Below are 25,434 nucleotides of genomic sequence, written 5' to 3' on the forward strand. Positions count from 1 at the left end.
CATGTATGTGCAAAAGTATACATGTATGTACAGTGAGTAACATGCTAAATGTTACACAGTAATCCAGATGATTTTTTCACGTTTTATTGAGACAATGAAAATCCACAGTGAAATAAACACATGCCACTTTGTGCACACGTAAGGCATGAGGTCTCCCAGTCTGGCTCCATTAAACCAGCCATCTGTAACTTTCCAGTTTAACGTGGGAGTTACCAGCATCTCTAAAACACACCAAAACATTGTCATAAAAGCTTATTCATCTTCTGATTCCACTGTGAACATTCAGATAAATAATATCTTTGACACAAATTCAAATTATTAAAAACTGTTATCTCATACATGTTTACCCACTTTAATGGACAGAAGTTCACATACATGTGGAGTCTGTGATTTGTGGTAAAACGTAAAGCTGATTTTCTCTGTACAGACACTTTCTACATGTTCAATAAAAAAAAAACATTCTGGTTGAAGTGAAAAGAGGCCAGTCACGCAGATGCAGCTCATAAAACAGATTTCACAACCATCATCATCTCAGAACGTCACTTTCAGTGCCTGAACATGACCAGAAATGTCAAAGTGCAAAACATCCACATGTAAAATGATGCAACTACGTTTCTTCAGTAGAAAATATTTCAAGAAGTTTTAGTTTTGGCTGCTGTCAGGCAGAGAAACATTCAGGTCTTTACTAAACCACCCGTAGGATCACAGACCATCCTCCGTGACGTCACACCGCCTTGTTGGGTGGCTAAACACTCGCTACTGCTAACTCTCAGACACCATGAAGGGAAACAGAAATGAGATGTTAATCTCATATCTGCATTTACAATGTGCTGAAGGTTGAATCTGCCACATATCCAACCAGCATCAGTCACATTTCCAGAGAAAAACTCCGTTTGCTGGAACAGCTGACATGCTTCCAGGTATCTGATGGCAGCAACATATTCATGAAATCCATCACTGGGAAGCTGATGGAACATCCAGAGGAACGGCACCAACGAGGCATGTTTGGACTGAACGCCGCTGGCAGGACGTCTGCTGCTTGACCGACGGGCGAGTTACATGATCACGGACGAAAGCTGAAATGGTTTATAAACACACAAAAAGCTTCTGATGAGGGTTCAAAGTCGGAAGCAGACAATAGTCTGATCCATGTTTTGGACTTTCTGGTGGATCTCGGAGCAGATTTCGTCCAGCTGTGGTAGACATTAACCTCATCGCCGTGGTCTGATCAGCCGGCGTGATCGATGCATTTTGACTTCATCAGGATGGAGAAATAAGCTTTTATAAAAAAAAAAAAAAAAAAAAAGGTCTTCATTAAAACATGGCAGTGCAGGCAAAGGACAGGAAGTGTGTCCATTGAGGTGATGAACTCTGATTGGCCGACGGTTTTATTTTTAACACTTTTCTACAGCGGCTCAGAGAAACGTCACTGAATAAAGCCGGAGGTAAAAACGTCCATCCTGAAGGTCCGTTTACTCCAGTTTGGTTAAAACTTCTGCTGTACTGAAGATGACGCCTTTACATCTCCATGGCGACAAGCTAGCTTGTACAAGATGCAGAGAGCAGGATGGATTCTGCAGGTCCTGTTACCTGTTTGGCAAGTCAAAGGATTCCGTCTACATTCTCTGGTCCTGTTAAAGCAGCTTCACAGTTAATCGTGTTCACGCCACACTCGCAGCGTGTCCAGGGTGGCTGTGTGGCGTAAACGTCTCTGACTCCAGGGTGTTAAAGCTCGTCTCCTCTGAAACAGTGAGAGGCTGGATGGTGAACGTCGGGGTTCAGATGGACAGGTCAGTGTCTGTGTCAGTGGGAGTGGTCTTGGGGCTCGCTTTGCCTCCCCTCTCCTCAGGGATGGAGGACGAGTCGCCGTTGAGACCTGGAAACAAACCTGAAAGGCAGGAGATGACATCTTCACACAATGTAAATGTAACCGCAGTAAACTGGAAAATTTAGCTGCCAGATGGTAAATCAGTGGGGCGTGATGCCAAGGCAAGTGTACGAAAAGCGTTACACCTGTTTTGTAGGAGTGCATGTACTGACGGTACTCGTAGGGAGTAGAAGGGAAACTTGGCTTTTTGTATAAATCATACAACCAGAACAATCAGACTGAGCTGCATAACGTGCTGCTGTGGAGCAGGTGAACCATGAATCCTCAACTACATGTTCATGTTTGATCACAGCATCAACTTATGAAATAAATGTCAAAATGTAAAATCTTTGAACATTGTCATAAAAGAATTAAAATGGTGCCGTAAGCAAGTTTTTTCATTTTTTCACACCATTATTCTGCCGTTCTGACTCACGTTCGGTGTCATACACCGAGCTGTCGGAGCTCGTCCGCAGTCTGCGCTGAGCTGACCTCTGACCTCCGCTGACGTACTCCTTCAGCACACCAGACCTGAAAACGGAAAATATCCTCCTCATGATATCTGATACAGAAGTTTGTTTCATGAAGATGGAAGAGATGATGTATGTTGGTGTCGTACAAAACAAACCGGCTGTGTCAGTCATTGGGGGAAGAACCTGAAGAAATGTGTCGCCACAGTGGATAACGTCCATACAAACACCGTGTTGAAAAGACTCAGCTCAGGTTTAGGATCAGATCAAACGGGATCATCAGCACAAAACATTTTTTAGCAGGAAACACATTGTACACGATAAAGAACTAAGCTGTGGAACCTCCCTGCAGAACATGTCGACGTGGTTTCAGCCAGCAACATGGTGGAACCAGAAGGCTGTACAGTCTCATCTCCACATTCACAGAAAAATGATAGAAATGTCAACGTGAAGTTAAACTGTTTCACTTGCAGGAGTTTTCTGTACTTTACATTTAAACAATAAAAATCCTTTCTGACTCTTTGCTTTAACAGCAATGTGGATTTGCTGCCTCCTGCAGGTCAACATTCCAGCTGACAACCTTCATAACTACCAGGATAAATGTAGAGAAAAAGAATGAAGACATGAGGAGCCCAGATTTATGTCACTGTTTTAATGTAATTTAAAGTGTTGATGATCGTCAACTCACCTGTCAAAGCTGTATGTTCCAGGATGACTGATGGACCTTTTCATCTGTGGAAAAACGGATGACAGAACTGTAAAAATAATTCCAACTAAATGATTATGGATCATCTGAATTCCATGCGTGGAGTATGTGTCATAATATATAACAATATAGTATGTATCATAGTATGTCATAGTATAGTATGCATCATGTCAAAGAATAGTATGTATCATAGTATGTGAAAGTGAAGTATGTATCATAGTATGTGAAAGTGAAGTATGTATCATAGTATGTAAACGTATGTATTATAGTATGTCAAAGTATGTATCATAGTATGTCAAAGTATAGTATGTATCATACTATTTCATAGCATGCATCATAGTATGTCGAAGTGTAGTATGTATCGTACGATGTCACAGTATGTATCATAATAGGTCAAAGTCTAGTATATATCATAGTATGTCAAAGTACAGTATGCATCATAGTATGTCAAAGTATAGTATGCATCATAGTATGTCAAAGTGTAGTATGTATTATACTATGTCATAGTATATTATGTATCATAGTAAGTCAAAGTATTGTATGTATCATAGCATGTCAAAGTATGTATCATACTATGTCATAGTATAGTATGTACCATAGTATGTCAAAGTATAGTATGTATCATAGTATGTCAAAGTGTAGTATGTATTATACTATGTCATAGTATATTATGTATCATAGTAAGTCAAAGTATTGTATGTATCATAGTATGTCAAAGTATGTATCATACGTATAGTATGTACCATAGTATGTCAAAGTATAGTATGTATCATAGTATGTCAAAGTATAGTATGTATCATAGTATGTCACAATATGCATCATAGTATGTAAAAGTGTCGTATGTATCATACTATGTCATTGTATAGTATGTATCATAGTATGTCAAAGTATAGTATGTATCATAGTATGTGAAAGTATGGTATGTATCATACTATGTGATAGTATGTATCATACTATGTCATAGTATGTATCATACTATGTCATAGTATGTATCATAGTATGTCAAAGTATAGTATGTATATGTATTTGACAGTATATCAAAGTATCGTATATATCATAGTATATCAAAGCATAGTATGTATCATAGTATGTCAAAGTATAGTATGTATATGTATTTGACATAGTATATCAAAGTATCGTATATATCATAGTATATCAAAGCATAGTATGTATCATAGTATGTCAAAGGGTAGTATGTATCATAGTATGTCAAAGTATAGTATGTATCATACTATTTCATAGTATGCATCATAGTATGTCAAAGAGTAGTATGTATCATATGTTAAAGTATAGTATGTATCATAATAGGTCAAAGTACAGTATGTATCATAGTATGTAAAAGTGTAGTATGTATCATACTATGTCATAGTATGCATCATAGTGTGTCAAAGGGTAGTATGTATCAAAGTATGTCAAAGTATAGTATCATAGTATGTCAAAGTATAGTATGTATCATAATAGGTCAAAGTACAGTATGTATCATAATAGGTCAAAGTACAGTATGTATCATCGTATGTCAAAGTATCGTATGTATCATACTATGTCATTGTATAGTATGTATCAGAGTATGTCAAAGTATAGTATGTATCATAGTGTGTCACAATATGTATCAGAGTATGTCAAAGTATCGTATGTATCATAATATGTCAAAGTATAGTATGTATCATAGTATGTGAAAGTATGGTATGTATCATACTATGTCATAGTATGTATCATACTATGTCATAGTATGTATCATACTATGTCATAGTATGTATCATAGTATGTAAAGTGTAGTATGTATCATATGTTAAAGTATAGTATGTATCATAATAGGTCAAAGTACAGTATGTATCATAGTATGTCAAAGTGTATGTATCATACTATGTCACAATATGCATCATAGTATGTAAAAGTGTCGTATGTATCATACTATGTCATTGTATAGTATGTATCAGAGTATGTCAAAGTATCGTATGTATCATAGTATGTCAAAGTATAGTATGTATCATAGTATGTCACAATATGCATCATAGTATGTAAAAGTGTCGTATGTATCATACTATGTCATTGAATAGTATGTATCATAGTATGTCAAAGTATCGTATGTATCATAATATGTGAAAGTATGGTATGTATCATACTATGTAATAGTATGTATCATACTATGTGATAGTATGTATCATAGTATGTTAAAGTATAGTATGTATCATAATAGGTCAAAGTACAGTATGTATCATAGTATGTAAAAGTGTAGTATGTATCATACTATGTCATAGTATGTATCATAGTATGTCAAAGTATAGTATGTATCATAGTATGTAAAAGTGTAGTATGTATCATACTATGTCATAGTATGTATCATAGTATGTCAAAGTACAGTATGTATCATAGTATGTCAAAGTGTAGTATGTATCATACTATGTCATAGTATGTAACATAGTATGTCAAAGTATCGTATGTATCATAATATGTCAACGCATAGTATGTATCATAGTATGTCAAAGGGTAGTATGTATCATCGTATGTCAAAGTATAGTATCATAGTATGTCAAAGTATAGTATGTATCATAATAGGTCAAAGTACAGTATGTATCATAGTATGTAAAAGTGTAGTATGTATCATACTATGTCATAGTATGCATCATAGTGTGTCAAAGGGTAGTATGTATCAAAGTATGTCAAAGTATAGTATCATAGTATGTCAAAGTATAGTATGTATCATAATAGGTCAAAGTACAGTATGTATCATAATAGGTCAAAGTACAGTATGTATCATCGTATGTCAAAGTATCGTATGTATCATACTATGTCATTGTATAGTATGTATCAGAGTATGTCAAAGTATAGTATGTATCATAGTGTGTCACAATATGTATCAGAGTATGTCAAAGTATCGTATGTATCATAATATGTCAAAGTATAGTATGTATCATAGTATGTGAAAGTATGGTATGTATCATACTATGTCATAGTATGTATCATACTATGTCATAGTATGTATCATACTATGTCATAGTATGTATCATAGTATGTAAAGTGTAGTATGTATCATATGTTAAAGTATAGTATGTATCATAATAGGTCAAAGTACAGTATGTATCATAGTATGTCAAAGTGTATGTATCATACTATGTCACAATATGCATCATAGTATGTAAAAGTGTCGTATGTATCATACTATGTCATTGTATAGTATGTATCAGAGTATGTCAAAGTATCGTATGTATCATAGTATGTCAAAGTATAGTATGTATCATAGTATGTCACAATATGCATCATAGTATGTAAAAGTGTCGTATGTATCATACTATGTCATTGAATAGTATGTATCATAGTATGTCAAAGTATCGTATGTATCATAATATGTGAAAGTATGGTATGTATCATACTATGTAATAGTATGTATCATACTATGTGATAGTATGTATCATAGTATGTTAAAGTATAGTATGTATCATAATAGGTCAAAGTACAGTATGTATCATAGTATGTAAAAGTGTAGTATGTATCATACTATGTCATAGTATGTATCATAGTATGTCAAAGTATAGTATGTATCATAGTATGTAAAAGTGTAGTATGTATCATACTATGTCATAGTATGTATCATAGTATGTCAAAGTACAGTATGTATCATAGTATGTCAAAGTGTAGTATGTATCATACTATGTCATAGTATGTAACATAGTATGTCAAAGTATCGTATGTATCATAATATGTCAACGCATAGTATGTATCATAGTATGTCAAAGGGTAGTATGTATCATCGTATGTCAAAGTATAGTATCATAGTATGTCAAAGTATAGTATGTATCATAATAGGTCAAAGTACAGTATGTATCATCGTATGTCATAGTATGCATCATAGTATGTCAAAGTGTAGTATGTATAATACTATGTCATAGTATGTATCATAATAGGTCAAAGTATCGTATGTATCATAGTATGTCAAAGTGTATGTATCATACTATGTCACAATATGCATCATAGTATGTAAAAGTGTCGTATGTATCATACTATGTCATTGTATAGTATGTATCAGAGTATGTCAAAGTATAGTATGTATCATAGTATGTCACAATATGCATCATAGTATGTAAAAGTGTCGTATGTATCATACTATGTCATTGTATAGTATGTATCATAGTATGTCAAAGTATCGTATGTATCATACTATGTCATTGTATAGTATGTATCAGAGTATGTCAAAGTATAGTATGTATCATAGTGTGTCACAATATGTATCAGAGTATGTCAAAGTATCATATGTATCATAATATGTCAAAGTATAGTATGTATCATAGTATGTGAAAGTATGGTATGTATCATACTATTTCATAGTATGCATCATAGTATGTCAAAGTGTAGTATGTATTATACTATGTCATAGTATATTATGTAACATAGTAAGTCAAAGTATCGCATGTATCATAGGATGTGAAAGTATGGTATGTATCATACTATGTCATAGTATGTATCATAGTATGTCAAAGTTTAGTATGTATCATAGTATGTCAAAGTGTAGTATGTATCATAATATGTTAAAGTATAGTATGTATCATAATAGGTCAAAGTATCGTATGTATCATAGTATGTCAAAGTGTATGTATCATACTATGTCACAATATGCATCATAGTATGTAAAAGTGTCGTATGTATCATACTATGTCATTGTATAGTATGTATCAGAGTATGTCAAAGTATCGTATGTATCATAGTATGTCAAAGTATAGTATGTATCATAGTATGTCACAATATGCATCATAGTATGTAAAAGTGTCGTATGTATCATACTATGTCATTGAATAGTATGTATCATAGTATGTCAAAGTGTAGTATGTATAATACTATGTCATAGTATGTATCATAATAGGTCAAAGTATCGTATGTATCATAGTATGTCAAAGTGTATGTATCACACTATGTCACAATATGCATCATAGTATGTAAAAGTATAGTATGTATCATACTATGTCACAATATGCATCATAGTATGTAAAAGTGTCGTATGTATCATACTATGTCATTGTATAGTATGTATCAGAGTATGTCAAAGTATCGTATGTATCATAATATGTCAAAGTATAGTATGTATCATAGTATGTCAAAGTATAGTATGTATCATAGTATGTCACAATATGCATCATAGTATGTAAAAGTGTCGTATGTATCATACTATGTCATTGTATAGTATGCATCAGAGTATGTCAAAGTATCGTATGTATCATAATATGTCAAAGTATAGTATGTATCATAGTATGTGAAAGTATGGTATGTATCATAGTATGTGAAAGTATGGTATGTATCATAGTATGTCAAAGTGTAGTATGTATCATAATATGTTAAAGTATAGTATGTATCATAATAGGTCAAAGTACAGTATGTATCATAGTATGTCAAAGTGTATGTATCATACTATGTCACAATATGCATCATAGTATGTAAAAGTGTCGTATGTATCATACTATGTCATTGTATAGTATGTATCAGAGTATGTCAAAGTATCGTATGTATCATAGTATGTCAAAGTATAGTATGTATCATAGTATGTCACAATATGCATCATAGTATGTAAAAGTGTCGTATGTATCATACTATGTCATTGTATAGTATGTATCATAGTATGTCAAAGTATCGTATGTATCATAATATGTGAAAGTATGGTATGTATCATACTATGTAATAGTATGTATCATACTATGTGATAGTATGTATCATAGTATGTTAAAGTATAGTATGTATCATAATAGGTCAAAGTACAGTATGTATCATAGTATGTCAAAGTGTAGTATGTATCATACTATGTCATAGTATGTAACATAGTATGTCAAAGTATCGTATGTATCATAATATGTCAACGCATAGTATGTATCATAGTATGTCAAAGGGTAGTATGTATCATCGTATGTCAAAGTATAGTATCATAGTATGTCAAAGTATAGTATGTATCATAATAGGTCAAAGTACAGTATGTATCATCGTATGTCATAGTATGCATCATAGTATGTCAAAGTGTAGTATGTATAATACTATGTCATAGTATGTATCATAATAGGTCAAAGTATCGTATGTATCATAGTATGTCAAAGTGTATGTATCATACTATGTCACAATATGCATCATAGTATGTAAAAGTGTCGTATGTATCATACTATGTCATTGTATAGTATGTATCAGAGTATGTGAAAGTATCGTATGTATCATAGTATGTCAAAGTATAGTATGTATCATAGTATGTCACAATATGCATCATAGTATGTAAAAGTGTCGTATGTATCATACTATGTCATTGTATAGTATGTATCAGAGTATGTCAAAGTATCGTATGTATCATAATATGTCAAAGTATAGTATGTATCATAGTATGTGAAAGTATGGTATGTATCATACTATGTGATAGTATGTATCATAGTATGTGAAAGTATAGTATGTATCATAGTATGTCAAAGTATAGCATGTATCATACTATGTCAAATAGTATGCATCATAGTATGACATACTGGGATACATACGATGACAAAGTATAGTATGTATCATTGATACATACTCTACTTTGACATACTATGCAACACTTTGACATATGATACATGCAATGACATACGATGACACATACTCTACTTTGACATACTATACTTTGACATATTATGATATATACATTGTATCATAGTATGTCATAGTATGTATCATAATATGTCAAAATATATTATGTATCATAGTATGTGTTTTCATACAAATTTAAGACATTATAAGATGAAAGCTCCCTGTCTGACTAATCAGTAGGAGGTCAAATCAAACCAGGGATAACAAAAGGTCTCCAAATCGCCTGCAGGAAAAATAAACACTCTTTACAGACAATTCTTAAAATCCAGAACCCCAGAAGAAGAATGTAAATATAAAAAGAAACAAAAATAAATTAATTCAAATCATGAGACCTTTTCAAAAGGATTATCATTCCAAATGATTATATATGTGGAATATTTTAAATTATTATTAGGAGGCATCAACCCATGAAGGTTATCCTGAGTACTGGTTTCCTTTACTGGTTTTAACATGACTTGTAAATGTAATGTAAAAGACATTGCAAATGGTTTCAGTAACTTTATGAATATTGGTCCCAACATGGCTCCAGAGATCACAAATAAAAACCATGACGGACAAAGAGATGCTGGAAATAATGTTCAAAGAAATCTCCACTCAATGTACCTGCAAGCGGCGGATGAAAAAGAAATCATCTTGTCAACAAGTGTGACATCGACTGACTGGAACCCTATCAATATCGTTTTCATTGACAGTAAAACCATTTGCATATATCTGCAATTTATCATCCATAACTGGGTTGTTTCACCCCCAAAAAAAATGGGGATTAGAAATAAATATTTTACTAATTAAAGGGCCATATTATAACTGTCAATTTTACAAGATATTAGAAAAACCATTTATAACACGCTTAGATAAATGTATTGATAAGTATAAACTGCTAATAGAAAGCCAATATGGCTTCAGGTCAGCTTTGGCACTGATGGAGTTAACTGAGGAGATCACAAACTGTAGAGATAAAAAGACATATGTGGAATAGGAAAAGAGGAATGTTCATAGATTTACAGAAAGCATTTGTCACTATTAATCCTAATATATTTAAAAAATGAGAAAGGTGTGGTATAAGGGGAATGGTGTTGAACTGGTTACAGTGGTATGTAGCTAACAGGCAGCAGTTTGTTCAAACTGCTGCCTGGCTTTTTTTTATTCGCAGCTTTTTCCACCAACGATGTTTTCTTTCTCGGCTCTTTAGCTGAAGGTGCCAAATAAACCGAGCCGGGTCGGGAAATCCTTCCTGCATTTTCTCAGCCATGTTTGCCTTTAGAGTTTCTTCTTCACTACTTTGTATTTTCATCCTAACATACTGTTTATATGCAGGGTGTGGCTATCAGGTATGTGCTGCTGGAGGGGGAGGAGGGGAGCCGGGAGAAGAAGCTACGAAATATATGAAATGAACAACTCCATTTGGGTCGGAACGTTTGGATTGGTCAGAGTTTTTACAGATTTACAGTAAACTGAGGGGTCTAACTATATTTCTTACTGTTCATGATGACAAAATGTATAGACTACTATCAGGACGAGGAACCACTTCACCCAGAGGAATACGTCTCTGAGCAGGATTACCTAAGTAGAGATTTAACTAAAACAAAACTTATGTTATTTGGTAATTGGGAAAGTAGGAATATAAGCAAACAAACTATTGTGCACACATTCTAAAGCAGCATCAGGTTTTCTTTTTGTTCTGCATGAATTTACCCTTTCTGGAGCCCGAAGGTCAGGGGTCAAGCTCTGGTTGGCCAGGCTCATGCACTCCTCCAAAGTCCTGATGAAAGTCGCGCAGGTGGCGCTGAGCAGCGAGGCCTGAAGGGTCGACCAGACAGACTCTTTAGTTTAAAATTTAACGTGATGAAATATCCCAACAGAAATACATAAAACAACAAACAGGACATGAAATGATCATAAATTTAACTAAAACAATTTCATTAAAAACATGCAACTAATATATTCAATAAACCATAAGGAACTGTGTCCATCCACTCCTATTACTAGTATGACCAGTAAAACCAGTATCCCCAGCCGTCCTCTGTGGGCGACACAAACTAAAGAACACGTTACAAACCAAAGGAAGGAATCCAGTTTGGGTTAAACCAGTGTTTCCCAGTTCCAGTCCTCCAACCCCCCCTGCCCTGCATGTTTTAGAGGTGTTCCTGCTCCAATGCACCTGAGTCGGTTTAACTTCCTCATCAGGTTTTTGCAGATTGATAACAATCCTTTCTATCATTCAGGTGAGTCCAGATATGGCTATAAAACATGCAGGGGAGTGGGGGGTCCTGAGGACTGGAACTGAGACACACCGGGTTAAACTGAAGCGCCGTCACTCACCTCAGAAGAAGGCGTGGTCTCTGAGTCGGCGCTGTGCTGTGATTGGATGGTTTGGACCTGCTGGACGAGGAGGTCGCAGTATAGACGTAGCTCGGACATCTTTGTCTTCAGACAGTCGGGACCTGGAACGGAGACGAAGGCAGAAGTGATAAATCCCGTTTCTGGGCAGGCAGAGCCTCAGACGGCGGCAGCGTGAACGAGGAGAACCTCACACCTTTGTTTCTGTCCAGAGTTCCAGCTTTGGACGAGCCCAAAGCCACCAGCCATCTCTGCCTCTCTGCGGCGTTCACAGCTCGCACGTAGAAGTGCTGCTCGCCGGGGATGATCAGCTCCAGACGTGTCGAATCTGTTGGATGAACTGCAACACAAACGTAAATCACGAGTTCTCAGTAAAAAGGTCGGATGAGCGAGAACACGCGGCGCAATGTCACCCTACCTTTAATGTCGCACACGGACATCTTAATGGATCCTTTGCTGCCTTTTCCAACGTCGTCCTCACTGTCGTAGTAGGAGATGACTCCATTCTCCAGGACGAACCAGCGAGGCTGCCAGCCTGACCATAAAACATGTGTGTTCAACACAACACAGGAATCCATGACAGTTTCTGCGTTCTTTAGTTAAGATCGGAGATCAGCTGCTGCAGAAGGCAGAACGAAGCGAGACGACTCGGCTCTCTTCTGGACCAAACGTCAGACTGAGTAGTTCTGCTTTAGAAGTTTCCCTGCTGCAACACACCTGACTCAGGTTAATGGGTCATTAGCAGACTGGTGCGGGGCCTGTTTGTGTCTGGATCAGGTGGTGCAAGGAGGAGACTTTTAAAGCCTGCAGGACTGCCACTCCACAGCAGAGTTTTCCAGTCCTGGAGATCCACCTGCAACCTTTAGAGGTGTCTCTTCTCCAACACACCTGAATCACATGATGGAATTCCTCGTGTCATTTAGCCATGCAGAGGCCTAGAAACGAGACGTCCGTGTGATTCAGGTGTGCTGAAAAGAGGACTGGACACGGGAAATGCTAAAACATGTACTGATTATTAATCTCTGCAGGTTCTCCTCACAGCAAGCCTTAAAAATCATATTTTCTGTCATCTACTTATGTGAAATGTTTTTAGATTTTTTATGTTAGCAGTGAGTCAGAAAACTTTAGTTATCTTACGGATCTGGGTCCTTCCTCAGGATGAGGCTGATTATAAGAGATAAAAACTAAAATATGTTCCAGATCAGATGAACTAGCGTCCTTTTCACATATAAACCATGTAGCAGCTTTGTGAGCATGAAATATTTAAAGTACTGCAAAAACGACATCACATTTAAACTTGCAACAGTTTGACTGGAAAAATATCCTACTATCCTTAAAACCAGTTTTAACAGCGAATGTTTTCCTTCAGAGCTGTTTGTTCTGCTGTGAACGAGGATTTTCTCACATTTTAAACAAGTTTCCGTGATAAATTTACTGCTCTTGTTGAAACTGTTCATGTGACAATCACTTATTCTCACCTGAAATACTTCCAGTGGGTCATTAAGGTGGGATTTTCTGTCTGGTGCCACTTTTATTAATAGCCATGGCCTAAATCCCCTGCAGGTCTCTGAACAGGAGCTTTAAACTCCAGAAAATGTTCTGCTGAAAACATTCCTGATTTATTAGTTATAATATTAAATAATAATTTATTTATTAGTTATAATAAAATGAGAACATAAGTTTCGTGCTTATACATAATCTGAGATAGATGTGCTTCCTATTTAATCTGTCAAACCATCAAATCCGCACCACAATATACATTTATAAGATATATATATATATATATATATATAGATATATATATATATATATATAAAAAAGATAAAAACATAAAACCCAGAATGTGCTTTAATTTTCAACCTGTTTTTTCTTACTGAGCTAGTGAGAGATGGTCCTCAGACTGAACAGAACAGTTAATGGTGATATTTTCCATTTATAAGTCCACAGTTTTATTTTCCAGGTAATCAGAGCAGGTGTGTCATGTAGCATCTGTTAGCTCCCCGGCTAGCTTTGTAGCTTCACAAGAACACTGATCTACAGCTGTCATTCGCTGCAAATACTGAGATTTAATCTGTTGGTTGTTTATAAAACCAGTTTGTCTAAAAGACACGTTAGACTTCAGACTCACCCGTCATGTAATTAGTCCATTTGTACAGAATCCCCTCCATATCTTCTCTTTACATCAGCTACAGGAGCTAGCTGTTAGCTTTAGCTGTTAGCTTTAGCTGCTAGCTGGCTAACGCTCGGCGTCACGCTAACAAACTCTGAAGATGTTCCTGAAAAGAAGCGTCATTCTTCACTTCTGTGTGTCTGGACACACTAATAGAGGTTTCAGGTGGACAAAATGACGTCCGACAGGTGTGTCTGCACGGATCTGTTTATAACCAGAGAAATCAGCTGATCGAGAAGAATGTCAACAAAACAGCAGTTCTACGGAAACACGTAGTGGCCATTTTAAGAATCACAAAATATATTTTTATTATATTATTCAGATCCGAGTAAAACTAAATTAAAAATCGTCTAGTTCTAATAAATTAATTATTATTAGTTGTTAAATTTTGTATTTTGAAATGTATTCATAGCAACAACATTTAGTAAAAATATAATATTTATGTGACAGCTGTGACTTTTTTTTCTTTAATATTCATATATAAAAATCAAATATTTAAATACATATATAAAACTAAAAGTTATTATTCTTTACTATTCAATAAAGTGAAGGGAATAAATTTGTTCTATAGGTTTAGTTTATTCTTTGCACATATTTGCTGGATTTTACTGTCCTTTCAATTAAAATCGTGATTAAAAATAATTAAAAAATAGAAATTAGTCAGCATAAAGTCACCACTGAAATGCCGAGTTATTGCTGTGGGGCAGGAACGACCTTTTCCACGAAGGCAGAGATAAAAAAAAAAATTTAAAAAAAGTCTATGACTTAACATTTAGATGTTTTATTTTTATAAAACACTTTTACAATAACCTTATTTTTGTTGTTTTTGTGTGTTTGTTTTTCTCTACACGCAGCAGTGTCCTGATAGTTGTATGAAAATAAAACGTGTCTTTTCTTTGTTTTTTGCATTGCAATGGCACATCGTTACACATTACAAACAAATATATACTTTCTGAGATTAAATCCGTCGTTATTCTGCAGGATTTCAGTATTAAAACTGCTTAAAAACACAAAGTATATTAAAATGTCTGATATAATCTAGCGCATAATATGCAGGTTGTTGGAGATAAAGTCAGCTGAATGAATCAATAATCGTCCTTCCATCCATCCATCCATCTTGTGCAGGGTTGCAGATTTTTGAAGCCTAACCTGTTAAAACTCAAGAAACATCTGGCTTTCACTTCCAGCTATATTTTTACCCAGATATCCCTGTTACCACCCATAGAAAGGTTTAAAAATCATGAAATATTTACTAAAGAAATAAATCTGTTAGAAATGAGTGAGATTTCAGTCATTCATATACGCATAATTTACATGGTTGATTGCAGGAACATGGAACTGAAATGCATTAATTTAAATAATAACAAGATTTAAACAATATTTATACTGTAAAATGCTTTTTTTTTGTTTAACAAATTTCACTTGGAGTTTAATAGATTTGTTAAGAAGAAAAGTAGGTTTTTTTGCCATTTTTTAAATTTAAAAGCTGCATATAAACTTTAAAAGCACGAATAAAGACAGATAAATTGATTTTATAGTAAATATTGTTTGCAAACACAACCATGGCAACGCATTTGGAACAGAATCCTTTTCAAGCCACAACAGTCTGGTGAAAACATTGTTTCACGGTTTGGACAGCTGGACAGAAAACGATCAGATTTATGTGAAAGATGAGCATTGTCTCTAACAACATCTTCCAGGAGCTCCTTCAGGAGGGAACTCTGTGCGATGCCGTCATCAAAGTTGGCGTGGCAGAGTTCAGAGTTCACAGGATCATCCTCTGCAGCTGCAGCTCGTTCTTCAGGTTGGTTTCTACTTTTTCCTCCGTTTTATGCAACGCAGCGTTTTACAGGCAGCATGTTGGAAACTTTAATGCCTGAACAGTGACAAACCTGCTTCATTACGGCACCAGAACACGCGTCTCAACCCCTTCATCACCGCCAGATGCAGTGAAGTGAACCACCGGATCACCAGCGACCCAGTGGGAATAAGGAGGTTAACCCTTTACAGCCCAGCCTGATGGATATTATACACACAGTTACACAACCTGCCTCCTGCTAGATACCAGAAAGCAGCAGATTACACTGGAATCACTCTCACATAATCCAAAAGCAGAACTTTTCCAGGTATTTTTCATATTTCAGGCCTTAAAGGATTTAAATCAGAGTGAAATTCAGACATTAAGGCCTTTTGATCAGGTTGCTTCTTCTCGTGCATTAATATGGCTGTATGGGACGGTTTCAGCTCTGCTCTTTTCGCTCGTTTGGGTCTGAAGATGTGATTTCCCGTCTCAAACCGCTTACATCCTGTTTTTATTTTCCCAGTTAGGTGTACTGGGATCATCTCAGGGGATCATCTCAGGACACTAACATGTTTATCTGCAGAAGTTTGGAGACGCTGCTGAAGATTCGGTCTTCTTTAGATCCCCTCACAGTTCATTCTGAGCATTTTATTCAGGTTCCAGGTGTGTTTTACTCTTAACGTTCTCCCTCACAGCTTCAGCATCGTAGACAGGTGTGTGTGTGTGTGTATGTGTTTACACACTTCTAACAATCACCGATTGTTTTTTGGGTTTGTTGACACTGAGCAACAGGTTGTCCAACCTCATAGCGAGGACACAAACAGCAGACCGCTGCCTTACACCGTACAGGATGACAGCAGCTGTTAAACAGCTGTCATGATGCATTGTGGGTAGTGAGAGGTTTCCTTTCTAACGGGTAAACAGGACGGCGTTGCATCAAGTGTTGGCACATGCTGTAAAAACCCGATGAAAAGATGTGACTTCTGATCCCACAGAGATCTCTTCTGCGGTAAACCATCAACAGCGGAGCTGCAGGTCTACAGCATCTCGGACGTGACGCCACGCGTGATGAGCCTCATCGTGGAATACGCCTACACCCATGCTGTGGTGGTGACCGATGGCAATGTGCTGGAGCTGCTGGCAGCAGCAGAACGCCTCTCCGTTACGGGCATCATTCAGGCCTGCTGTGACTTCCTGCAGCAGAAGCTTTGCTCCAAGAATTGCATCAGCATCTGGAACTTGGCAGGATACTACAAGTACTCCGAGCTGATGGCGAAGGCTTACCTGTACCTCCTGCAACACTTCGAGGAGGTGGCAGCACGCTCGCCGGAGTTCCTGCATCTCTCTGTGGAACAGCTGGAGGATCTCATCGAGGACAACGAGCTGAACGTGAAGCAGGAAAGCGCTGTGTTCGAGGCCGTCATCCGATGGATCAACTACGCTCAAGAGGAACGCAAGGGTCACCTGATCAAACTGCTGAGCAAGGTACAGCCACACGAAGCTGAAATTCTACACATTAATGCACAGAAATACACACACACAGAGACATATTGGTAAACAAATAACATTATGACATCTGTCTATTATGTAGAGAACATAAATGAGACAAACTTTGGTAGAAACTAAGATCATCCTTTCAGGAATGAAGGTCATAGCAGCCAGGTGTTGTTAGACTGGAGGAATAGATCAGCAGCGACTGTGAGCCTCTCTCTAAAGGCACATGTCTGGTTCTCATCTGGTTGTTTGACTCTTCAGAGTAGTAAAAACAGTGGCACAAATATGGAATGTGCCATGTACATTGACCCGCTGCAAGTAGAAATAAATTTGCCCCTTCAGATATTAAAGCTCCTTTCATAAGAGAAAAAGGCCAACAGGACCAGATGCACTAAAGGGCTGCCTGTCAGAATATTCATGCAAAGTCTCTGTACACAGATTTACTGACAGTACTGAGGGTTTATGGGACATCTGCATCCAGTCTGTCACAGTGAGGCGTTCACATGTTCATTCACTGAAAGAAGAAAATGTAAATATATGAATTCAGCAGCTGGAATGTTGCAGTCTGTGCACATTACTGGTGGCTGCTCAGAGCACGTTTTCCACCAGACAGATGTTTATCACTGCAGTCCTGTGGAGAATGAGCAGAGACACTGCGGTTGCATCATGAGGTTCTCCCCTGCTGTGTTGGTCCAGGTCCGCCTGCTCCTGATGCCCGTCCAGTACCTGGCGGACTGCGTGAGCAAAGAGGATCTGGTGAGGAACAACCTGCAGTGTGTGAACATGGTGATCAGCTCCATGAAGACCCTGCGGGAGTCCATCATGGAGCGACCTCTGACCCTTTGCCGCCTGCCCTCCCACGTGCTGCTGGCTGTTGGCGGCTTCGTGGACTACGTTGCGACCGCCAAGGTGGAGCTGTACAACGTGCGGACGGACCGCTGGATGACGGTGCACGACGATGGCAATGCTCTCCCGGAGTTCTGCGGCTGCGTTCAGCTGGATGGCTTTGTTTACTACATCGGAGGTTACTACAGCGATCTCTACCTGAGCAGCGTGCAGAAGTTCGGCCTCGCCACCCAAACCTGGCACGAGGTCGGGTCCATGCACGTGGCTCGCTGCTATGTGACCGCGCTCGCGCTGGACGGCCACATATACGCCATGGGGGGCAGCAACAAGCACGAGACATTCAGGAGCGCAGAGCGGTTCGAGCCCCAGAGCAACCAGTGGACGGTGATCGCACCGATGCACGTGCAGAGGGCCGACGCCGGGGCCGCGGTGCTGCACGGAAAGGTGAGGAAAACACCTGGCAGCACCTGGAACTTTGCACCATGTTCTGGACAAACACACATACAGAATGGATTTTTATCAGTACTAACAAAATGAAACCATTAATGCAGGTTAATCTCTGAAGTCAACACTTTCATCATTTAACACATTAATCTCAGCGAGGTCAGACCTGCAGCAGCAGATGTTCTGATTCTACATCCAGCTCATATGGATCCACTGTCAGATTCCAGATCACTGATAATTAATCCACTGTGTCTTGGATATATTGTGGATAGTAGTATCCAGGATGTTGTTCCTGTTTTGGATGGTGGTATCCAGAATGTTGTTCCTGTTCTGATGGTAGTATCCAGAATGTTGTTCCTGTTCTGATGGTAGTATCCAGAATGTTATTCCTGTTCTGGATGGTAGAATTCAGAATGTTGTTCCTGTTCTGGATGGTAGAATTCAGAATGTTGTTCCTGTTCTGGATGGTAGAATTCAGAATGTTATTCCTGTTCTGGATGGTAGAATTCAGAATGTTGTTCCTGTTCTGGATGGTAGAATTCATAATGTTGTTCCTGTTCTGGATGGTAGTATCCAGAATGTTGTTCCTGTTCTGGATGGTAGTATCCAGGATGTTGTTCCTGTTCTGGATGGTAGTATCCAGAATGTTGTTCCTGTTCTGGATGGTAGAATTCAGAATGTTATTCCTGTTCTGGATGGTAGTATCCAGAATGTTGTTCCTGTTTTGGATGGTAGTATCCAGAATGTTGTTCCTGTTCTGGATGGTAGTATCCAGAATGTTGTTCCTGTTCTGGATGGTAGAATTCAGAATGTTGTTCCTGTTCTGATGGTAGTATCCAGAATGTTGTTCCTGTTCTGGATGGTAGTATCCAGAAAGTTGTTCCTGTTCTGGATGGTAGTATCCAGAATGTTGTTCCTGTTTTGGATGGTAGTATCCAGAATGTTGTTCCTGTTCTAATGGTAGTATCCAGAATGTTGTTCCTGTTCTGGATGGTAGTATCCAGAATGTTGTTCCTGGTCTGGATGGTAGTATCCAGAATGTTGTTCCTGTTTTGGATGGTGGTATCCAGAATGTTGTTCCTGTTCTGATGGTAGTATCCAGAATGTTGTTCCTGTTCTGATGGTAGTATCCAGAATGTTGTTCCTGTTCTGGATGGTAGAATTCAGAATGTTGTTCCTGTTCTGGATGGTAGAATTCAGAATGTTATTCCTGTTCTGGATGGTAGAATTCAGAATGTTGTTCCTGTTCTGGATGGTAGTATCCAGAATGTTGTTCCTGTTCTGGATGGTAGTATCCAGAATGTTGTTCCTGTTCTGGATGGTAGTATCCAGGATGTTGTTCCTGTTCTGGATGGTAGTATCCAGAATGTTGTTCCTGTTCTGGATGGTAGAATTCAGAATGTTGTTCCTGTTCTGATGGTAGTATCCAGAATGTTGTTCCTGTTCTGGATGGTAGAATTCAGAATGTTGTTCCTGTTCTGATGGTAGTATCCAGAATGTTGTTCCTGTTCTGGATGGTAGTATCCAGAATGTTGTTCCTGTTCTGGATGGTAGTATCCAGAATGTTGTTCCTGTTCTGGATGGTAGTATCCAGAATGTTGTTCCTGTTCTGGATGGTAGTATCCAGAATGTTGTTCCTGTTCTGGATGGTAGTATCCAGAATGTTGTTCCTGTTCTGGATGGTAGTATCCAGAATGTTGTTCCTGTTCTGGATGGTAGTATCCAGAACGTTATTCCTATTTTAGATGGTAGTATCCAGAATGTTGTTCCTGTTCTGGATGGTAGTATCCAGGATGTGGTTCCTGTTCTGGATGGTAGTACCCAGAACGTTATTCCTGTTCTGGATGGTAGTATCCAGAACGTTATTCCTGTTCTGGATGGTAGTATCCAGAATGTTGTTCCTGTTCTGGATGGTAGTATCCAGGATGTTGTTCCTGTTCTGGATGGTAGTACCCAGAACGTTGTTCCTGTTCTGGATGGTAGTACCCAGAATGTTGTTCCTGTTCTGGATGGTAGTATCCAGAACGTTATTCCTATTTTGGATGGTAGTATCCAGAATGTTGTTCCTGTTCTGGATGGTAGTATCCAGGATGTGGTTCCTGTTCTGGATGGTAGTATCCAGGATGTGGTTCCTGTTCTGGATGGTAGTACCCAGAACGTTATTCCTGTTCTGGATGGTAGTATCCAGAATGTTGTTCCTGTTCTGGATGGTAGTATCCAGGATGTTGTTCCTGTTCTGGATGGTAGTACCCAGAACGTTGTTCCTGTTCTGGATGGTAGTACCCAGAATGTTGTTCCTGTTCTGGATGGTAGTATCCAGAATGTTGTTCCTGTTCTGGATGGTAGAATTCAGAATGTTGTTCCTGTTCTGGATGGTAGTATCCAGAATGTTGTTCCTGTTCTGGATGGTAGTATCCAGAATGTTGTTCCTGTTCTGGATGGTAGTATCCAGAATGTTGTTCCTGTTCTGGATGGTAGTATCCAGAACGTTGTTCCTGTTCTGGATGGTAGTATCCAGAATGTTGTTCCTGTTCTGGATGGTAGAATTCAGAATGTTGTTCCTGTTCTGGATGGTAGTATCCAGAATGTTGTTCCTGTTCTGGATGGTAGTATCCAGAATGTTGTTCCTGTTCTGGATGGTAGTATCCAGAATGTTGTTCCTGTTCTGGATGGTAGAATTCAGAATGTTGTTCCTGTTCTGGATGGTAGTATCCAGAATGTTGTTCCTGTTCTGGATGGTAGTATCCAGAATGTTGTTCCTGTTCTGGATGGTAGTATCCAGAATGTTGTTCCTGTTTTGGATGGTAGTATCCAGAATGTTGTTCCTGTTCTGGATGGTAGTACCCAGAACGTTATTCCTGTTCTGGATGGTAGTATCCAGAATGTTGTTCCTGTTCTGGATGGTAGTATCCAGGATGTTGTTCCTGTTCTGGATGGTAGTATCCAGGATGTTGTTCCTGTTCTGGATGGTAGTACCCAGAACGTTATTCCTGTTCTGGATGGTAGTATCCAGAATGTTGTTCCTGTTCTGGATGGTAGTATCCAGAACGTTGTTCCTGTTCTGGATGGTAGTATAAAATTTAATTAACTGAAATGAAATATATTAGATGTTGAATAAATTAACAATAAAGATAAATACAAAAGCAAATACATCAATATTAATGAATAAGATCAATGTGTGTATAAAATGATTGACAAGTATTACTGAGGTGTCGCTTTAATCTAAATGCTTCTGCTAGCAGAGAAGAGTTCAAGTTAAATCAATTAAATAAGGATTTCATTTTATGAATGTGTCATTGATGCAGAGTAGAGTTTATTCTGGTAGAAAATGTCTTTAATTCAGCGAATATTTAATCCCAGATAAAAGTGTGTGTTTCATTGCTAATGTCGGAAAAGCAGCTAACAGATAATCACCTTTCCTCAGGTGTATATTTGTGGTGGATTTATTGCAAACGATGCTCTGTCATCTGCTGAGTGCTACAACCCGGACGCCAACCAGTGGACGCTCATCACGCCCATGGACGTCATGCGCACGGCGCCGGGAGTCATCGCCTACAACGACCAGATCTATGCTGTAAGAAGAGCAGAAATCTGCAGTCGTGCATCAACACAAACTGAACTTTTTCTCACTGATTCAACATTTTATTATTAAAGTGGTATTCTGACTTATAATACTCAAAACATCTGGCCACATGTTCCATTAGACTCTACGGAAGCCCAGAGGGCCATGCTTGCATGTTTTCTTGAGATAACCGAATGATTTAAGTCGTTGTGGAAGATTCAGATGCAGGCTGGAGATGTTCTGGCCAGCTTGGTACCCAACCCAGCAGCTTTCCCATGTAGTCCTGCTTCAACACACCTGAATCAAATTTAATGAATCCAACAGCATTTCACAAAGACTCAATCGCTTGAGTCAGCTGTGTTGGAGCAGGGATACATGGAAAACCTGCTGGATTGCAGTCCTCGTAGGACAGAGTTGAATGTTCTGGTCCATCAGAGAGCCGAGTTTACCTAAACACAAAGATTCAGACTCCAACTCAGTCCAGCTGAGAATTTAGAGGCAAACCAGCAGAACGCCGTCAGTTTGGACTGAAGGAGCCGGGAGGAACACGGGAAGATCACGTCAGCTCCACAAGAAGAAGAAAGTGCATTAATAAGTTGCAGTGGATTTTATAGATGATTGTGTTGTACTGGTGGAGCCACGCTGGTTTCCAGTCTAACTGGAATCAAGAACCTGCAGCCCCTGCACGCTTTGGATGCAGCAGCCTGTCTCTGAAGGAGCTCTGCAGGACCGCCACTAGCTGCGTTTCCATTACAGGTTTATATAAAGGCGAAAGCCGTCATTCTCGTACGAGACGAGATTCACGAGAACGACGGCTGACACCGGTTTTCCAGAGAGCACATCCACGTTCCAGCCCTCTCCGGTCAGGACCAGATAGATCTGCCGGCTGGAGGCATTTCCATCTTCCCCTGGAAGAGCTGGACACGATGGCTGCCAAGATGTTTCACTTTTATTACGTTTCATCTGAAATCTAACTGAAGCTTGTAAGTTTTATTTTTAGGCTAAATAAAAACAATGACATGAGAATATTCCTGTAACTACTACTTCTATATTAGTGCATAAACAACAGTCTGTGTTCCAGGTGAAGAATAAAAGATGATACTTTACACAAAAACTTCCAGACTTTCCAGAAAAAACACTTTCAGGGTGAAATATTCCAAAAGCTCGTTTCCACCAATAAATCTCACAACAAATCTCATAATTCTGACTTTTTTTTTCCAATCTTAGTTAAAAGTTTATGTGAATAATTCTGACTTTTAATCTCGTATATCTGAGATTCTTTGTGAGATTTTTCCACACAGGTTCATGTTCTTTTAAACATCTCTTTCTTGCTGTGTTTGTCCCAGATCGGTGGCTTCGACGGCTCCAGACACATATCCAGCGTTGCTTCTTACAACCCTAAAACTAAACGGTGGTCCACAGCGGCCCCCATGCATCACCCTCGCAGCAACTTTGGCACTGCGGTGCTAGAGGACAAGCTGTTTGTGGTGGGAGGCTTCCTAAACGATGGAGCACAGTTATGCTCGAACGTGGAGTCCTACGACGGAAAGACGGACACGTGGCGACAGGTCCAGAGGTTGGAGGCGCCCCGCGGGGCCGTCAGCTGCTGCGTGGTGGACAGAATCCCCTTCGCTCTCACATATCTGTCTTAAATATCAGCTCTGAATCAGCTCAGCCTTCTACAGCCAGACAAATAAAGAGAATCTTTCAGTTTTCAGAACTCTTAATCTCTTTTTATTGCATTAGAACATACATTTCTCATATATATCTATATATATATACTTTATAAATGTGAATTTGTACACTACAATCTTTTATTGTAACATGTTAGAAAATACTCGTAACGCTCCAAAAAACATAGCACTAAAAACAGTTACCAAACAATGATTATTACATTTCCTGGTTTTTTTGTTGGTTTTTTTTTTGTTTTGGCCACTGAGAAAACAGGAAAACCCAGAAGGCGGAGCTGCGACTGTCCATCAGGAGGAGAGGACAGCGACGCAGTCTGACGCCACCATGTGGAGGCAGTTTGTAGCCCAACAGGTGAGGATGACGGGATGGTGGGCGGAGTCTGGGGTGATGGTGGGCGGAGTGACACAGGTAGAGACGGGACGAGAGGAGGAGCTTGAAGCAAAGCCACATGGGAAGGATGGATCAGTTGTAACTGGTTACACTGCAGACATTTCCCTCTTAGTCTGGACATTTTCCATTTAGACACGTTAAAGCTTGGTTTTAATTCCCCACCTGATCCACGTCTCAGTGATCCGAGGTGACGAGCACGACCAACCACCAGAGGTCTGTACGACGAAGACGGATTGTCTCTCATCCAGGTAACCTCGGGGTTTGTTCTGGACTTGTTACAGAGACCGTTTGGCTTCGCTGGCGTTGTGGCTGAATGAAAACATCATCTATAGAACTACCCGTGTCGTCACAGTCGGGTTTTAATATTCCAACAAAAACGCCTCACGTGAGGAAAGGGGGTGGAGCCTCAAAGAAAATATAAAGGCAGGTAATGTGGCCTACTGAATATTAGATCCCTCCCAAATAAGTCTTTATTAGTCAATGACTTGATAGGTGATCACCACATTGATTTATTCTGTCTTACGGAAACCTGGTTCCAGCAAGAGGATTATGTTAGTATTAATGAAGCTACGCCAGCTAACTATTTAAACTTTCACATTCCTAGAACTACAGGCAGAGGAGGAGGTGTTGCAGCTATCTTTAAGTCAGATTTTTTAATTAATCCTAAGCACAAAACTAACTATAAATCCTTTGAATTCCTGACATTAAATTTATCTCATCCAAAATGGAATTGAGAGAAACCGCTCCTTTTAGCATTAGTGTATCGCCCACCTGGACCTTACTCCGAGTTTCTGACCGAATTCTCTGATCTCTTGTCTGAGTTAGTGCTGACTACTGATAAGGTCATTGTACTAGGTGATTTTAATATTCATGTTGACGTTGAAAATGATAGTTTAAACATTTCCTTTAGCTCTATTCTAAACTCAATTGGGTTTTCACAAAATGTCCATGGAGCCACTCACTCTCATGGTCATACTCTTGATCTTGTTCTAACATCTGGTATTGAGACTGATAAGCTCAAAGTTTTTCCTCAAAACCCTGTCTTGTCCGATCACTTCTTATTAACCTTTGAA

General features: G+C 38.5%; 2 protein-coding genes across 2 annotated transcripts; one reads left to right on the top strand and one right to left on the bottom strand.

The window, feature by feature from the left end:
- Window positions 1-86: 86 nt before the first annotated feature.
- Window positions 87-14,362, bottom strand: plekha3 (pleckstrin homology domain containing, family A (phosphoinositide binding specific) member 3). The gene is made up of 8 exons (XM_079248513.1): window positions 14,091-14,362; window positions 12,381-12,497; window positions 12,159-12,302; window positions 11,945-12,066; window positions 11,318-11,422; window positions 3,026-3,069; window positions 2,304-2,398; window positions 87-1,888 (listed from the first exon to the last, which is right to left on the bottom strand). The coding sequence occupies exons 1-8, from the start codon at window positions 14,128-14,130 to the stop codon at window positions 1,779-1,781; spliced, it is 777 nt and encodes a 258-aa protein (XP_079104639.1). The 5' UTR covers window positions 14,131-14,362; the 3' UTR covers window positions 87-1,778.
- Window positions 14,363-15,802: 1,440 nt separating this feature from the next.
- Window positions 15,803-23,931, top strand: LOC306762408 (kelch-like protein 10; the record flags this gene model as incomplete). Its single annotated transcript, XM_079248851.1, has 5 exons — window positions 15,803-15,936; window positions 16,929-17,418; window positions 18,124-18,717; window positions 22,142-22,291; window positions 23,626-23,931. 5 exons carry the CDS (start codon window positions 15,803-15,805, stop codon window positions 23,929-23,931), a joined length of 1,674 nt encoding a protein of 557 aa, XP_079104977.1.
- Between the last annotated feature and the right edge of the window lie 1,503 nt (window positions 23,932-25,434).

This window comes from Telmatherina bonti (assembly GCF_933228915.1).
Source record: "Telmatherina bonti genome assembly, chromosome: 11".
Classification (NCBI taxonomy): Eukaryota; Metazoa; Chordata; class Actinopteri; order Atheriniformes; family Telmatherinidae; genus Telmatherina; species Telmatherina bonti.